Genomic DNA, 17,784 nt, shown 5'->3' on the forward strand with positions numbered 1-17,784 from the left:
AGACTTTCCTTAATGGCTAGATCAGTGGCCGTAGTGCGAATGTGCGCTGCTCCCGTAGCAAAGTAGGTTTCGTGGTCAAGAATAAAGATTCTATCCCCTTCTTCTAGGCGAGCCTCCGGATCGCTGGGCTCCTCCTGATCGGCGTCAATATCAATTAATCGGGTAGCATATTTGCAGGTAATCGGGCACCGATCAAACTGAATGACTTGTTCTTGCCAATCGATAGATGGGTTATGAATTTGTAACCACTCGTATCCAAGGAAGATTGGAGTCTTCCCTAGATTTGTAACAGCGAACGGAAGTCGCTCAACGTAATCCTGGATTTCCACCTTTAATTCAACAAAGTCGGTGATCGCCCCGCCGGCATTATGCGTGCCGTCCGCGTTATAGACAGGGATTGGTGATGGCAGTTTCTTTGTAGCAATGTTGTTATCGCGGACAAACTGCGCATCAATCGAAGATCCAGTGCATCCTGTGTCCAATAACGCTTTGACTGATGAGCGCTGCTGCGTGTCTAGAGTGGTGATGATCATTGGAACGTCCATTTGGGTCCCCTTCCTTCCTCGGATAAAACGAGGTTGCTTTCGTAGTTCATTCAAGAAGTCTATAGCTTCTTCTTCTTTCATCTGCCTGATTTGGTTCATACAGGCTTCTGAGGCGTCAACACTCTTCTTTGAGTGCACCCATTCAGTCAACAGTCTAAGTGCTGCAGTCTCTTTGCTGACTATCCATTGGCGAATCCAAGCCGCCGTCCAGGGTGTGTGGCGCTGCCACTGCGTAGGTTCGGTCTGATGTTCTGGTGTAGGTAATAATTTTTTATTCGGGGGAATTAAGCAAGAGGGTTGTGCCTCTCCGCGCCGCTCTGCGGACGCCCCTTTTTCTGGTATATACATGGGTACACTAAACCAGGAACACAGATAGTTCGTGAAATTCTTCTCGGTCAGCTCGGCTACGCACCCTGCTGACCGCTTGCAAAACCCTTCATGGCCGCACGAATTTCTTCGTGAATTGCCTTCTTCCAATCGAATGGTTCTGCCGTCGCGGCAGGAGCTTCGTTTAGTGATGCGAGGGGTGTGAACGTGTTGGTGGTGGGAACTGCCGGGGTTTCCGTAGCTCGCACTTGTTGAGCTTGTTGCCGATTAGGGCAATTCCGTGATATGTGACCCTGTTGGCCACATCGGAAACAAAGACCCTGGCGTCGTGCTTGATCCAAATCCATCGGTTGTCCCCTTCCACCGAATGTGACACCTGTCCCGTCGCGACGTGTCTGGACCGGAGCATTTGCAGTAGGCGCGGCTACGCTAGTCTGTGCTCGTGGTGCACCTTGTGTCTGCTGCTGCCGAGGTTGGAATTGTCCTTGCCGCTGGGACTGTGGGTTTCGCCGACGATATTGCTGCTGATTTAGGTCGATGCGCGCGACCCGTTGTTTGTAGAGCGCGTATGTGGCAGGGAGTTCTTCCGATGAATTGTACAGAAGCCGAATGATATCGGCCCTGAGTGCCTTTTCTAGAAGTGATTTCAACTCCTGGAAATGTGCCTCAAAGTCATGAATGTTCGCCTGGAAGGCGCATAACTCAAACTTTGAGAAGAACTCCTGCGTTGACAGCGCTCCCATCTGCATCGCCTGTAACCGGTCATAGGCTTCGGCTTGCTCGTCGATCAGGAAGTGCCTGTCTAGGTCTTCCCATAGTGTCTTGGTAGTCTGTATCACGGAGTCTTCGTCCGCGTCGTATTTCTTCATGAACGTGGCGACATATTCGCCCGCGTGTCCACCTTTCATGTACGACAGAATCATAAGGACTCTGTCGAATTGCTCTGGTAGCCGCTTCCTCTGCGTAACTACATAGAGTTTCATCTGGGTCTTCCAAGCAATGTACTTGGATTTCGTGCCATCAAAGGCGTCTGGCTTCATCGCGCTTCCATTGAGGAGCGCGGCGCTATCTTGGTTCTCGGCCATTGCGCCGGGATCGGATGGGGACGAAGGTGGAGTGGGAGAGCGTCGGGAAGGTGGTTCTGAATCTTCCACCGCTTCTTCTACGGGGTTTGGCGGGCCCTCTGGTGGAGCTTCGGATTCTCCGAGGGCAATTGAGCGGAGGTGGTCAGTGACCGATTCGAGAGTATCCCGTCTGGTTCTGGGTTCTGAACCGGATGCTACGGGTTGTGAGACTGCGAGGGACTCAGAAGGTGCTCCTGTGGGAACTCTTTGTAGTAATTCTCCGCGTAATCCTTCTTTACACCGGGGACAACGAGTACTATTATCTGAAGAGTGTGGACACGGTTGTTGCACGCAGTATCTTACGTTATCGCCGTGTAGATAGATGGATGTTCCTTCTAGTTCTCGGTGTACGTGTCCTCTACAATCACAAGAGGGCGTGGTCATAGGGTGTCGGGTCCGTGAAGCTGGTTGCAGCAAACCCTGGGACTAATCGTGTTGTAACGACCAGATCAGGGGTAGAATTTGCCAAAGATGGGAACTTTCGAATAAGAACCGAAACGCTAATTGTAATACAGTTCTAGAGATACTGTAGCAGCCCAAAGAGCAATTATGTCTCTTCGGTCCGACGCCCTCAAAGGGATCGTCGATCTAACTGCTACCGCTTTTCCAACGCCCGGTCGCAACCGGTTGCCACGTCGTACTCAGGAATATCCGCTTGCGCTGCGCAAAGCGTTTAACACCACCTATGGTAGGGCAGTGTACGATTCTAATAGGACGGAGCTCTGTCTAGCTGCCTAAGAGCTAGTGATTACAGAGGTGGCTTCGGGGATGTGGTATGGTAAAAGTTTTGTGCAAGTGCACGGAAAAGGGTTCCAGGGGTCCGGGTCTTGATGCGGTAGAATGCGGTAGGGTTAGGAGTTGGGGTGAGAGTCGGATGTGCGTATGGGGTGGATCGTCGTGTGGAGGTGGGTGATGGTTGGTGTGGGAGTGACGAGGATCGTCGTAGGGCAGTTGGTGGAGACTCGAGCTAATGTCAGCAACTAACAATCCAACTGGACTGAGCTACGACAATGCTGAGGAGACAGACGAGAGGAATTGTGAGTGAGGAAAGACCAGCTCGAGTCTGGCTTGTTATTGAGCAGTACGAGCTCCTTATATACATGTCAGACTGAATATCTAGAATATCCTACGAATATACGGAGGTGTATAGAAAGTTAAAGAATACCATGGAATCCGGGAGAACCATCCGGAATGCGTAATATTCATGACAGCTCGTCAGCTGAGCCAGCGGCGGGGCAATCCCAATCTGCCTCGCTCTCTGCAAGAACTTCCGCCATTATCATCGTCCTACCAATGACAGCTCGACAACGTTTCGGACACTCGTCTTCAGGGAGGCCGTCCGCACAGTCTTGGCAAAGCAGGTGTCCACAAGGCTGTAGTTGGAAGGCCGTGGCAGCGGCGCAGTAACAACACCCGTACTGCAAAGGGTTCGCGTCACGGTCCCGTCGCTTGCGAAATCCCGCCAGCAGAGATTTAATTGAAGCGAGCGGATGATTGAACGAGATATTGTTTGCAGAGGGGGTGCCCTTGTCGTACAGGGCAAACCAGGGCAAACCAGCCTTGAGGTATGTCTTCATAGATATCGGGGTGGGGATCGGTGCTCGACCAGTGAGTTGGGAGAGGAAGGCTGGACTTAAGATCGTGACGTGGAGACGACAGCCAGCACCGAAGTTGTATGCAGCGGCAGAAAACCGATCGCGGATGATTTTCTGCGAGATTTTGCCGCCCGCAGCAAAGCCTGCGCCGCCTGCTCTGTCCGAGGCATCTGGACCTTCTCCTCCACCTCGAAGTGGTAACATCACGTGCAGTGTACTCTCGTTAGTGATGCGGCACTCTAATGTGTGCCAGCTGCAGTTAACTACATCTTGCTCATTTGACAAACAAAATAATCGACGTACCCGCAAGAGTCTTGTCATCTTCGAGCCGTCGGCCGCCGAATTGTAATTGCAGCAAGTCTGTATGCATGGATAGCTTATGCTGAATTTTATATTTGACACTTGAGATGGAATCAAACAGATGGACCTGCAGGCAGATGGTCCTATGCCATGCCTTGATTATGATTTGCACTATTGTTTGAGTAATGGTTAGACGAAGATGGATAAAGGAAAAACTTGCATACTCTCAACATTGTATACTCCGCCAACGGCGCATAGGTATATCGTCAAACCGGCTTTTGACAGCCCGTAGGTGCTCCCCTGGATCAAAGGCCTAGAACTAAGAAGAGAATCAGGATCGATCATTAAATTCTATCTATATTTTCGCACTAGTTCTCATCTATAAAGACAATACTTTCACCAGTGCGGAGATTTGCTCTATGAGCCGAATAGTTCTTGTATAGTGGGATTTGCCCTGGGCCATAATAGAAGAAAGGAGGTGCGTTATAGAGAGGGAAAACATCAATCTGTATCCCGCCTACATTCTAGTTGATATTTAATATCAAGAACAGCATGGCGAGCTGAAAGAAGCTGGCGCACCTCCTTTCCAGTGATCTGAGCCTCTATAGAGAGTTTGTGTCCTGTGGGTATAGCAACAAACTCTGCAAGCGAATGTCGTGAACACAGAGACTCTCAGGAGTTGGCATTATCATTACATACGTCGCACAACACCTCTTTCTGTACTGAATCCATCCTGACACAAGTATCAGTAGATAGATACCATCCTTTGATGAACATTCTCACCAGCCACCTGCAAGTCGAATGGCGGAATCAGTGAGCATGTGCCAAAGGACCTTGGTTCTGATTATTACTCACGCTTGGGTATTATCACCCGGCCCTACTGTCAAATAGTCTTGCCTGCCTTTATTCGTAATGTTTTTTGGCATGCCTGTGATGGCGTTGACTCCTCCAGTGGATACTTTGACGGCGTAAGGACTGTGCACTTCGGTCTCCGCGAAACTAATCCACATCGCTTCGCATTGGTGCATAGCCTACATATCTCATAATGAGCTTTCAAATGGATATCATGTACATTCAAACCCGACCATGAGAAGGCCGCCTTTGCGCGCAATAGATTGAGGAAGCTGAGAAGCAAAGTCTGCAGCATTGCTTGGGAAATATGTCAGTAAAGACGCTCTCTAAAAAGGTAGTATACTTACTACAGAGGGAATTTATCGAGCCTGGCAGGTAAAACGTAGGTCTTCCCATCGTCTAACACCGACAATAAATTTACACAAGCATATACAGGTGTAAATCGTGCTATAACGTACCAGGCACCCTCAGAGTTCTATAAACATCGTGGATAAGAACGGACCAGCATTGCGTCGAACATACGCACCTCATGAAAGCTATCGAAACACCTCCGACTTTCACTGTGTCACCACATTCGCCAATTTTGGCACAGCTAAGCCCGGGCGATGCAGCATCACCCTCTGCATTGGCTTGAGTGTTGTACTGGGACACATTAACAATATCGCGCAGATGATTGTAGTAATACTGGCATAAGGGCTCGTCTCTGTAGCTCGGTAAGATATGATTAATGTGTATATAAACACTCTTACGCGTTAATGTATCCGCTGAGCGTATTAGGGTCGAAAGATGACGGTTCTTCTACAACTTTGAGGCTGACCCGTGTACGTGCACTGAATTCTCTTGGCTCCGGAAATTCTAAGCCCGGATATGTGAGTATGTAGCATCGTCATATGACGTGATATACTGACCGTTCGTACGCATTTGTGCGGCAAGGTAGTCGAACGAGACCGGGAACGGAACGTCGTGAAGCACAAGTCGGTCGGGTTTGCCTACTGCGTTGTCCGTGTAAATCACAACCTTGACCGTCGCCTCATTTTGCTGGGTTTGGGCGACTTGAGACAAGTGTGTGAGCATCTTGAGACCACAGGTAGTAGACCGCCAATGGGACTGTTGAGATGGGAGAGCAAGTGGCGACCAAGGGCTGGGGGACGACCTATCTAGGCGCTGGCGGGTGTGTGCGGACGCCCTGAACCCTATAACTTGGAATCTCAGGCAATCAGGGTGCGAAGGGCGTGTCGATCAGGCTTGCTAAGTTCAAGATCGCAAGGTGGCCCGTCGCGAGGATGATTGCGAGAAGATTATGATAGTGCATGAAGGGACAGGATGGGTGCACCAGTGAAAGCCGGGGTTGTAGGGTGGGTCGAGCAGACCCCAAGAGCTTGGTGATTGTAGCATATCAGCGCTTCAGCAAAAGCACGGTCCCAGGACAAGATACTTGCGTGCAGTAGACTGACGCCCGCCCCTCGCGAAGCAGGACATGCATAGCACAGTAGACAAATTAATTAGACATGTATGTAATTTCTAATGAGCACAACATCATAACATAGTTGCTAGCTTGGGCGCGGTGCTTGATATGACGGTGTGCAGTCACGGTGTGCATGACGCGCTATTCTGGACGAGCACTGCAGTCCCATTCCTTGAGCATATAACCAATTTACAGCACCCCTCTCACACCAGCTGACCTTAGTGGGGTAACACGAGCAAGGACAACAGGAAATACACGAGTACAGGCATGCAAGAAGCACGTATCGCGCATGTGCCTTTGATTCGTGTTAACGCTGGCCGCTGGAATGGTGCCGGAGTTCGGCCGCATGCTATCGCGTCGCACTATGGTATCCGTCAACGGTCATTCCCTGGACAATTCTGCACTAGATCGCTCACTTGGGAAGCCTTCGTGGGTAGTTTCGTTCTCATCTGCTCTTAGATCTAGATCTCAGCTCTGACGTGTAAGCACTGTAAGTCCAGGCGCGCTAGATCGGCTGGGGACGAGACTAGTGAACGGGGCCAGCTGCGCAGTTTGCCACGCCTTCTTAATTCAGCTGGCGGAGAGCTTCCATTCCTAGTCTTCATACAGAAGATGACAGCGATCACCGACGATCTGCCGCTGCATAGACCTCTGACCGACGACCTGATCGCGGCAGCTAGATGGCGTACGCGCCTCGGCTCCGCTGTCTCACATGGACAAAGTATCCAGAATATTTTGTCTGGGGATGTCCAAAGCAGTTCCTGGCCTTAATTTGTTCGACATTACTGGACCAGATCAGCTTGGCTTTGTGCTGATGATTGCATCCGACTGAGGAGCTCTATCTCCGAGCTCCCCGAGGAGGCGGATGCCGCCACGACGTGCTGACATAATACAGTACCTCCTTTTTAGCTGCCGCGTCCGGCCTCGGTCCGGCCTGCGCAATCCATGCCGCGCTCTCGACCTCGCGCACGCCAGCCAGAGCAGATCCAAGTTGCGTTACTAGTGCCCTCGTTCGTGCTCAGCGTCCATAACCACTACATAACCGGCAACGTCCCAACCAGTGCTAGCCGAACGCCATCGTTACACTCCATGCAGCCCCCCCTCCGAGCTACAAACAAACCGTGGGACAGCAACGCTTTCTAGTTATAGGTTATAAATAAATTCAATATCCCCTAGGAGTCCATCTGATTCGCATACGCCAGGATCTCCCGCATTACCAGCAGCATTTTCGACGCCGGTGCACTGCGCACGCTTTCTTCACGGCGACCGTGCGCCTTGACGACTTACAGCGTGGTGTTGACGACGCCACTCCAACGTGAGGTACGTATACCTGCCTAGTACATATCTATGAAGGCTTAAGATTCACTCGCTTACTCAGCACACAATCCGTGACGTCTCCAGTAGGGAAGGTGAGCATCCGTGACCAGATGAGCTGAGCGACACGGCTTCAGACACTTATTGGACATGTAGGTTTAGGTGAAAATTTCAATTCAGTATGAAGATGGGGCGAGGGATATCATGTACTGTCAGACATTGATACTGTTTAATAGCTAGGTAAGGCCGGCCTCACGACACGAGCAGAACGCTTACCTAAGAGATGAGAAGGTAGCTGGCCCGTGCGCAAGCACGATCGACGGAGGCAATGATCGAGAGTGTAAATAGACAAAAACAAGTGAAAACGTATATTACAGCGTAGAATAGACCCAGGACGGTAGCCAGATGTACCTCTCTTTCTGCTGAAATTCCCATCTGAACGGGTTTCTTGTAGTAGCCCAGCCCAGAAATACTACCTTACCTTGCCATCTTTTGATGAAACTACTGTCTTTTGACGCCTCGCGTGTGATCAGGGCAGTTCAGTAAGTTCTCAAATAAGTGGTAAGACTCACTGCGCGTCGTCGAGAGACCGACATCCAACGCCCGGCGCCTTCAACCTCAACCGCTTCATCAAGCCTCTGTAGGCTTTCACCGTCGCTCAGCAAGCTTGCCAACACTTCGCCTGCACCTTTTCTCCCACTCACCGAACACCGGGAATAGCTCGACCCCAGGGCCCAGGACGCAGACCAGTGAACCCCGGAGGATTCTACCTACCCGCGCTCGGTCGCCCGAGCGTCCTCTCTAGATTCCTGCTGACAGTACGTGCGTCACTCAGCTCGGTATCTCTTGTGCTTGTTGACTGGTCAAATAGACCGAGGTTGTCTCGTCCTATCTTCGCCATTCGAACCATCGATGTCCTCGAGTCTTCCATTAACTTGGATCCACGGCGTCCTAGCAGTATTCAAGAAGCATTGCCACTTTATTACTCGCAATCAGCCTACAGTGCATGCAAGATATCCTTGTCGCCCTCAGACAGTATACCTCGACGCATTGACGCGGGACCGGCAACAATGCTCGATCTCATTAGCGGGAGACGTAGCTGACGATCATGTATGATCGGGGTTTAGTCGTTGTCATGCACATATGGGAGCATCAAGCACAAAAACTCAACGCTGACTGGGGCGCTCTCGGTAGCCCCAGAGAGCAGTTACTTGAAGGAAATGCTGTGTAGGTCATGTACGGCTTTTTTCATCGTTCTGCGGCTGCATAATTCCGATTAGAAAAGTGTGGCTTCTGCAGTGGACGACAAAATTCGCCAGCACATGCACCACCCGACGTGCTACCCGTGCGCTCTGTATATTTCTTCGTTGACATTCGGGAAAGAATGTCCTCCGCTTGATTCGCGGTCAAGGTCACAAATACTACGAGCTTAGCTCTTGGGCGACCGCGCCTAGACGCTATCTCCAAGGCGGCACTCTAGCAGCGACCAATGATGCAACTCCTTTGTCGCATTTGTCGCTTGTGGGTACGTATCAGCAGCGCCTTCTGATAATTCACATCAATAATAACAAGCTAGACGTTGGGGCATATCATATATATATAACTCTATTTGCTTCGATAGCCCGATGCGTCCTCGCTGGCTGGATCGCAGGACGGCGCTCCTTGATTGAAGTCCGATATATCGACGCGGTCTGACATGCTTTTTGCAGAGCATGTGCAATGTTCTCATCCTGCTGTCCGTTTTTCCATGAGAAGCACAACTAGTGCACCTGCTCATTGAATGTAGCTTGATATCATACTGTAGACCCGTGAATATTGTGCTATACTTGTCATATTTTGCCTACTAATGTATGTGCACTAGTATGTACATTTTTCGAAGCAGAATCTGGTGGGCTATCGCATGCGCATTACATCCCGGATATTATACATTCTAGAAGGTCTGTCATGAAAGGCTACAAGAAGGCACTGGCTGTCAGGTACAAATTCTACACCATCAATTCCCCTTTCAGCCTCGAACTTTGCAAGGAATGATCCAGACTTCACGTCAAATACTTTCAGCTCACCGCTATCGTCAACGATGACCATATATTCCCCATCTGGAGAGTATGCGGCGAGACGTGCTGGATCTGATAGCTTGAAAATGCAGCGAAGCTGGCCCCTTTGCGAGTCGTAGGTGACAACAGTCTTAGTTGCATCGCAGGCCGCCAATACCTCGGCTCCGTCTGGGGAGAATGTCACCGGTCGCGAGAGCTCTTGCGGGTGGCTGATCGTGAGAAGCTTGTCGCCGGTCACCGCAGTACGTATCTTCACTTGACCGCGCGATACAGTGACTATGCGATCTCCTCGACGGGATATCGACCAGGCGTTCTCGTGTTCTATACCGGCCTGTACTTTCGCAATACGAGTACATGTTCGAACATCATAGACGAAGACGGAGCGGCCCAGTTCAGCATACAGATGCAGGCCGTCCGGGGAAAAGGCGAGTTTGTGTACGCTGAGATCAACGCAGACGGACTGCATACATGCCCCAGTCAAAGCGTCCCAAATTTTCATGGACCTGTCGCACTTGGAAGCGGTGACGATGAGTAAGCCGCGGGGAGCATATGCAACTGTGGTGACCGGCTCAGTGTGTCCTTCCAAACGCAGAAGTATATGGCCATCTCGAACATCCCAGATGATTGTGCTCGTATTGCCGGATCCTGAGAGAAGGGTCTGGCTATTGGGAGAAAACGATAGAGAGCTACCATCTCTTGTATGACCCTGATGCTGTAGGCGTTGGACCAAGAAACCGTCGGAGAGTCGCCATACGAGGATGTCTCCAGAATTGAACGATGCAGCGAGCAGCTTGCCATCCACAGATAGGGCATAGCACCGACAAGGTTCGGATGGATCTCGAGAATCGGCGAAGACAAAATACTTCAGCTTCAGGGGATGAGCCTCTGCTTCCGTGGGACCGATGAAGACATGCCCGTCATTCAACTGACCAGCGCCATCGGTGGTAATGTACGGCCACTTCGCCAAGTCTGACGTGGTGATTGTACGACGTGCGATTGTGCGAGCTCGCTCATTGCATACCACGTCTTCCATGCACAATGAGCCGACTGCGTAAAATGATGCAGTCCTTAGGCACAGCTATCGCGAGACGATGAGAGAGACTCACGCGTGCCATCTACATTCACCGGAGGCTGTAACTGACGAAGATAGCTCGCGAAATCAACTATCCGCTTGCCGCCCTGAGCGTGCATGAGCCTTTGCATTTATGTTAGGTTGTGCGCATGGCACGTACGATGATGCTTTCGACATCGTCATCACTTGCAATTGCAGCTTCGACGTTAGATATCTGGCATCACGGTACGACGGTCAGCGCGGTGAATCGTACGTTCATAGTGAGTAAACATACCTCGAGTATATAGTGGAGTAAGATATCCAGTAAATCAAGGACCTCATCCTGCTATCTTGTCAGATCGTAATTGTCGTAGAACACCGTGATCAGTCACGCACTTCTCCCTCGAGTTCTACTGTGTTTGCGCCGTCCATGTCCCCCGCCTCTAGCACCACGACTCCTCCTCCTCCCAAACTACCTCTTGCGTCCCCTGGATCCGGAGGTCGATGATAGCCTGCGCCGGCGACGACCTTGCGCGGCAGGACCAATCGTTTCAACACCTTAAGCCGCTTCACAAACACGGACTGATCCGCCTTTGTATTCCCCGCCTCGCGTTTACCGTGACGATGCATCTTCGGTCCGCTCACAGAGCTGGCGTACGACCCGCCCACCTCGGCCCCCGCAGCGCCGCCGGCGCGGCCTTTGAGTGAGCCACTGAAGCTCGTGCTCGAGTTGCTGAATGCAGCCGCAGTCCAGTCCGCCTCCGTCTTCACCCACCCGCTGACCACGACGATCTTCTCCTGCTTGATGTCCTGTTTTAGGCCGTGCTTGACATATGCGCACCACTTGTCGTAGTTCCGGACGATATACGTTTTGAGTGCATAGTTCTCGAATATTGTCTCCGCGTGTGCTTCGCTCTTCAGCACAAAAACCGCTCCTTGTGTCGCCTTGCATGTGTACTCGGCATTGAGCGCGGCAGACATGTCTGCGCCTACCGCGCTGCAAGTCGTCAGCGTGAATATAGTTCTCTGGCTCAGCAATTTACTTACATGTTTGCTGAGGCGTTCATACTTTTACTCTCAACTCCGTGGCTGCAATAACGATCGGGCGCAAGTGGACGAGGTCTCGGATCGACCTGGAGCACATTCGGGGGCAAAGGTTCTATGTCCTCGAACGGCGTCGGCCAGAACGTGACCTTCTTCTCGGGCGTAGATGTGTCTAGGTTGAAGAGCCGGATGAATGCCCCCTCGCGTATGTAGCCCACGTCGCCAATCTGCGGCTCGCCCGACTTGTGTGGCTCTGGGTACCAGAGCGCATACCCGAGGTGGAGTGTCCGGAGGCTGGACGAATAAATCTTGTCCGGGGCCGCCGACTGACGAAAGAAGCGGAACATGAGATCTCGAGAGATGAGAGATGCCGGTGAACGGTAAGGCCTGTGAGGTGCAGCACGAGCTGGTGAGACAGCTATGGAAGGGCAGAGCGAGCCTGTGGCGTGCATGCCGTGGTATCGATGGAAGGCTGGCGAATGCCACCGCCACGAGCGTGATGGTTTCGCATGAAGAAAGCCGGGCATCAAACTTCGAGCATAAACGGCTCGTGTTATTTATATATATATATATATATCCCAAAGACTGTCGGGACATTGCTTCGTGCTATGAGATGTGATACAATATCGCTGCACTGGGAAGGGACTCAGCTCTAACTGCGCCTAGAGACACAGAACTAGGTACATGCCGTAGTCTTAGCGGACCGCTGGGCTCCCCGGAGGGACCACGTGGATCGGCTCGAGTATCCGAGTAAGGTGATGAGAGCGCGTCGTGAGCCCCAGGAAATATGGAACAGGCGGCAGAGTCACGTGGGCGTGCCGCAAAGAGACTCCGACCTACTCCGCCGAGTCAGCCTCGCGAACGCGCCCCTCTCCTCACACCAGCCAAGCGATATCCAAAGGGTCTTTAGAGGCTGCTTGACTCGCATTCCCGTCTGCTAGTGGCTACCGTCATCGCACAAACATTCGCTCCCAGCCGAACGAACGCCTTCGTTGCGTGTTGTCAGCAGCAAAGTCATACCTCCCAGTTATAACCTACATGTCGCTCATTTCCCTGAGCTCTGCCATCTGCCGGGACGTTGTACTATATTCATAGTATGTTCGTCTGTGCCAGCGCGGCGTACGCCTTGTTCGTGGTGATCATTCGATTTAATGGTCCACTGTAAGGTGTTGGCAATGCCATTCGACCATGGTGTGCGTGGATGCGTCTATATAAAGTCCTGCTCGGGTTTCGCTGACTTATTTGTTCAACGTTCAACGTTTATGCATAGTTTAACACGTCTTCGATGCACCAGCTGGGAGCTCTCACGTAGACGGTGTGATGACCGTCTTGTGCTTACAGTATTCTGCGGTACGGAGGAAGGCATCGACAACTCAGCGGGTGCGGGAGGCTTGGATGTTCTCAGGGTACGTCACATTGCGATCGTCATCGGATTTGAGCGTTCTAACCACGCCTATTCAGATCGTCTTCGAGGATATTTACTCCCCCTGATTCGCGAGAGCGCAGAGAGCCTCGCCGCCCAACTGAAAAAGGCGCGTGGACGGTACTTCACCCCCCGTCTCCTCCGGGTAGAGCCCATCTTTGTCAGACTGCAGCTTGTCGCTACGCCAACCTCATCCAATGCGCCGCTCCCTCCCTCATCTATCTCGGCCTCAACGTCATCACTCACACCGTCGCCTCTCACATCGACACCCCGCCCGTCGTCGCCGTCGTGTCCGCCGTTCGCTCATAAGTGGCGCGACATCGCTGCGACACTGTGCATGCTCAAGTTACTTGCTAAATTGCTCCAGACGTGTCACAGAGCGTCCTCGACATTAGCAAAACCTGGGATACAATTGCAGTTGTGAGCCTTTCGCTTGCGCTGTGCTACGCCGGCTGACGGTGTCAACTTACGCTAAGATTCTTACGGGTGTTATCGTTATGAGGCGGGCTATCACATGAAGCCTATTGCGCCTGATATGCGCGTCCATTGCGTCAATCATCCCCTGTGGATTCAATCGTATCTTCTCGTTGCAAGTCTCTGCCGTTCGCATATCTCATGTTTTGGTCTGGTCTTATGTCATCGCCCTTCGCTCATTGTACGTAACCCATAAATACAAGGATATATTTCATTGCACTTGCGAAACATTCCCCATGTATCTATCCTGATATCATGCACTTGGTGAAGTAAACAGCGGTCCGTTATCGCATCCGCATCATATCCCGGACATTGCACAGCATAGGAGGCCCATTCCAGAAGCATACTGAGAAGCCTTGACTGTCAGGTAGAAACTGAGCAACTCCGGGCTCATTATCAGTCTCAAGCTTCGCGAGGAATGCTCCAGACTTTGCGTCAATTACTCTGAGTTCGCCGCTGTCATCGCCAAGGACAAGGTAATCTCCGTTCGGGGAGTATGCCGCGCAGCATGCTTCATCCGATAGCGCGAAGACACGACGTAGCTGGCCCGTCCGCGAGTCGTAGGTGACAGCGGCCTTGTCCTCGCGGCAGGACGCCAGCACTTCGGTACCGTCCGGCGAGAAGGCCACGGGCCCTGAGAGCTCTTTTGGGTGGTTAATCACGAGAAGCTCTTCACCAGTCACCGTGTTCCAGATCTTCAGTTGGTCATCCGATGCGGTGACTGCGCGGTCTCCTTGGTGAGAAAGCGAAGAGTAGAGCGGTGTCTCCGGGTCGTGCTGTAGCGTGGCGATGCGCGTATAGGTTTGGGTATCGTAGATGAGGCAGGATCTACCCAGTTCGATGTAGAGATACAGGCCCTCTGGGGAAAAGATGAGATTGGATATGCCTGCATCAATACTGAGGGACTGCAGACATGTCCCGGTCGAAGCATCCCAAATTTTCACGGATGCGTCATGGTCAGAGGCGGTGGCGACAAGTACGCCGTTAGGAGCATATGCGACTTCGACCACCGAATTGCTGTGTGCTTCCAGGCGTTGCAGCACACGGCCGCTCCGGACGTCCCAGATAATCGCGCTCGTGTCGACGGATCCTGAGACAAGGTTGCGACCGTTGGGGGAGAACGACAGGGAATTGATCGGGCTTGTATGGCCTTGATGGTGTAGGCGTTGAACCAGAAGACCATCGGAGAGTCGCCATACGAGGACGTCGTTGGTGTAGAGCGATGCTGCTAGAAGCTTGCCATCTGTCGACGAGGCCAAACATGGGCAGAAATGAGATGGGCTTCGAGAATCGTCGAATACAAGGTGCTTGAATTTCACGGGTCGAGCATCCGCTTCCATGGGTCCGCCAATGAAAACGTATCCATCCTGCAAGCGAGCGCGGTCCTCAGAAGTGATCTTCGGCCATTGTGCCAAGTCGGAAGCGGTGATGGTGCGACACACGAAAGCGCGATCTTGCTCGTGAGAAATCAAATCTTCCGTGCACAACGATCCGACTGTACGAGAGGACTGCGTTTAGATCTTGCGCATCACGAGAAAGCGAGAAACTCACGCGTGCCATCAACTTTCACAGGAGGTTGCACCCGACGAAGATAGCTCGCGAAATCAATGACGTGATTGGCACCCTGCTCAATATTGAGCCTTCGCACTTTGTTCAAACGTTCTTGACACTTACAATAATGCTCTCAACATCGTCGTCGCATGCAATTGCGGTCTCAACGTTGGATGTCTGTTATTATGAGGACATTAATCAGCTTGACAAGCGGTATCTGATATAGGTAGATTTACCTCCAGTATATAGTCCAGAAGGACATCCAGTGGATCGGGAATCTTGTCCTGGTATGCTCTTAGTTCGCGCGGCCCATGATCCGTTGTCACTAGTCGCGTACCTCGTCTTCGAGCTTAGGCATGTTTACTTCATCGAGATTATCTTCCTCTCGCACCACAACTCTTTCCTCTCCCGAGCCATCTCCTGCATCATCTGCATCCGGAAACCGATGGTAGCCGGCACCTGCAACCACCTTGTTTGGGAGGATTAGCCGCACGAGCACCTTGTAGCGCTTCAGAAAAATGCTCTGGTCTTTCTTCTCCCCTACAGCTCTAGGTGTGATGCCCGAATAATGTTCGCCGTGCCGGTGCATCCTCGGACCGGTCACAGAGTTTGAGTGCGACCTGCCTACCGCAGCCCCTGCGGCGCTACCGGCGCGGCCTTTGAGCGAGCCACTAGAGCTTGTGCTCACGTTGCTGAATGCGGACGCCGCCCAGTCTGCCTCGGTCTTCACCCAGCCGATGACCACAATGAGATCCTCCCGCTTGACTCGATGGCCGAGGACGTTTCTGGCGTACGCGTACCAACTGTCGTGGTTTCGGATGATATACTTCTCCAGAACTCGGTTCTCGAATATCGCTTCTGCATGCGCCTCGCTTTTAAAAGCAAGAGCCGCACCTTGCGCCGTCTTGCACGTATAACTGGCACTAAGGGCCGCAGAAACGCCCATGCCGGTCGTTCTGCAAGATATCAGCGGAAAGTCACTTCTTGGGAGAGTGAATCCACTCACACATCTGCCGAGGCATACACTCCCGTGGCTTCTACTCCATGGCTGCAATAATGGCCTGGAGCAAGTGGGCGACGTCTGCGGTCGATTTTGAGCACTCCCGGAGGCAAGGGCTCTGCGATCTCGAATGGTGGGTCCCAAAAGGTAACCTTGTTTTCAGACACAGATGTGTCTAAGTTGAAGAGCCGGATGAAGGCACCCTTGCGTACGAAGCCAACGTCGCCGATTTGCGGCTCTCCCGACTCATGCGGCTCCGGGTACCATAGAGCGTGCCCCTCATGAAATGTCGCAAGACTAGATGCGTATATCTCGTCGGGGGCAGCTTGTGGGCGATGGACGCGAAACATAATGGCTCCAATAGAGCGTGCTCAAATACGAAAGTAGATGGTGCAAAGCGAATGCGACTGGTGTGGGAAAGCTTCCAAAAACAGCTCACGTCGGCGCTTTGTAGCGTCTGATGCGCCTTATCACGTGCTCCCCACCGCGGGCACAGCGCGCGCCTACTCCGTCCATGGCACATCGCATGTGTATAAACCATCGAGCGAGCCGGGGGTGGCTACACAAATACTACGCTATCGCATCCGCAGCGTATCCTGAATATTATACAGGACCAGAGGTCCGCGCGAGAATCGTGCGAGAAGAGCTCGACTGTCAGACGGAAACTGTGTCTCCTCAACTTCTTCGCCCTCTCCACTCCCCTTGAACGTCGCAAGGAACGTTCCCAGCTTTGCGTCATGCACCTGAAAATCCCCGTTGATGGTGCCTAAGGCGACGTAATCTCCGTTTTGCGAGTACGAAACGTCATACAGCGTGTCCGATAGCTTGAAGGCGCGGCGTAGCTGGCCCGTCCGTGAGTCGTAGGTGACAGCTGTCTTGTCTGCGTCACAAGCCGCCAGCACCTCAGACCCGTCTGGAGAGAACGCGACAGGGAATGCAAGCTTTTCAGGGTGTTGGATCGTGAGAAGTTGTTCACCGGTGACCGCACTCCAAATGTTCACCTGGCCCAACTCCTCGGATCCAGTGATTATGCGATCTCCCTGGGGAGACATTGACCAGTCGAGCATCTTCGTCGCATCGTGCTCTAGCGTTGCGATGCGCGTATAGGTTTGCATATTGTAGATGATGCACGAGTTGTTCAGCTCCACGAATAGACGCGAGCTGTCCGGGGAGAAGGCAAAGTAGTATATGTGTACGTCAAGGCTGAAGGAGTGTAGACACGCCCCTGTCGAGGCATCCCAGATCTTCACGGGATTGTCGTCGCGGGAACCGGTGGCGATGAGCTCGCCATGAGGAGCATATACGACCGCGTTAACTTGTCCACCGTGTCCTTCGAGACGTAGTCGTCCGTGACCGCTGCGAACGTCCCAGACAATCGCGCTCTTATCATCTGATCCAGAGACAACGATGTAATCTTTGGGCGAAAACGAAAGGGAGCAAACAGTGTCTGTGTGACCCTGATGTAGACGTTGAACAAGTAAGCCATCGGAGAGTCGCCATACAAGGATATCAGTGCTGACGAACGACGCCGCCAAGAGCTTCCCATCAGCTGATAGCGAAAAGCAATTGCATCCATTGGATGGCTTTCGAAGATCAGAGAAGGTGAGTTGTTTCGTCTTCAGGTGTCGGGCGCCCGTTTCTGTCGGCCCAATAAGTACGCCCCGG

The 17,784-nt window shown here is 52.3% G+C and overlaps 3 protein-coding genes across 3 annotated transcripts; all 3 read right to left on the bottom strand.

Annotated features, from left to right (window-relative positions):
* Positions 1 to 949: 949 nt before the first annotated feature.
* PHACADRAFT_205102 (uncharacterized protein) lies at positions 950 to 5,889 on the bottom strand (the record flags this gene model as incomplete). The annotated part of the gene is made up of 15 exons (XM_007391412.1): positions 5,652 to 5,889; positions 5,493 to 5,598; positions 5,270 to 5,446; positions 5,202 to 5,218; positions 5,091 to 5,142; positions 4,977 to 5,040; positions 4,747 to 4,922; positions 4,675 to 4,681; positions 4,591 to 4,624; positions 4,471 to 4,532; positions 4,261 to 4,415; positions 4,116 to 4,210; positions 3,895 to 4,062; positions 3,288 to 3,830; positions 950 to 2,166 (listed from the first exon to the last, which is right to left on the bottom strand). The coding sequence occupies exons 1-15, from the start codon at positions 5,815 to 5,817 to the stop codon at positions 950 to 952; spliced, it is 3,039 nt and encodes a 1,012-aa protein (XP_007391474.1). The 5' UTR covers positions 5,818 to 5,889.
* A 1,420-nt stretch (positions 5,890 to 7,309) lies between these two features.
* Positions 7,310 to 8,007, bottom strand: PHACADRAFT_248992 (uncharacterized protein). Its single transcript, XM_007391413.1, has 4 exons — positions 7,814 to 8,007; positions 7,703 to 7,762; positions 7,411 to 7,523; positions 7,310 to 7,357 (listed from the first exon to the last, which is right to left on the bottom strand). Exons 1-3 carry the CDS (start codon positions 7,955 to 7,957, stop codon positions 7,422 to 7,424), a joined length of 306 nt encoding a protein of 101 aa, XP_007391475.1. The 5' UTR covers positions 7,958 to 8,007; the 3' UTR covers positions 7,310 to 7,357; positions 7,411 to 7,421.
* Positions 8,008 to 10,030: 2,023 nt separating this feature from the next.
* On the bottom strand, positions 10,031 to 17,579 carry PHACADRAFT_52253 (uncharacterized protein; the record flags this gene model as incomplete). The annotated part of the gene is made up of 3 exons (XM_007391271.1): positions 10,031 to 10,269; positions 14,467 to 14,718; positions 17,339 to 17,579. Coding segments are annotated over 3 exons (732 nt in total), but the record flags the coding sequence as incomplete, so codon positions are not given.
* Positions 17,580 to 17,784: the final 205 nt, after the last annotated feature.

This window comes from Phanerochaete carnosa (genome assembly GCF_000300595.1).
Source record: "Phanerochaete carnosa HHB-10118-sp unplaced genomic scaffold PHACAscaffold_2, whole genome shotgun sequence".
In the NCBI taxonomy this organism is placed as follows: domain Eukaryota; kingdom Fungi; phylum Basidiomycota; class Agaricomycetes; order Polyporales; family Phanerochaetaceae; genus Phanerochaete; species Phanerochaete carnosa.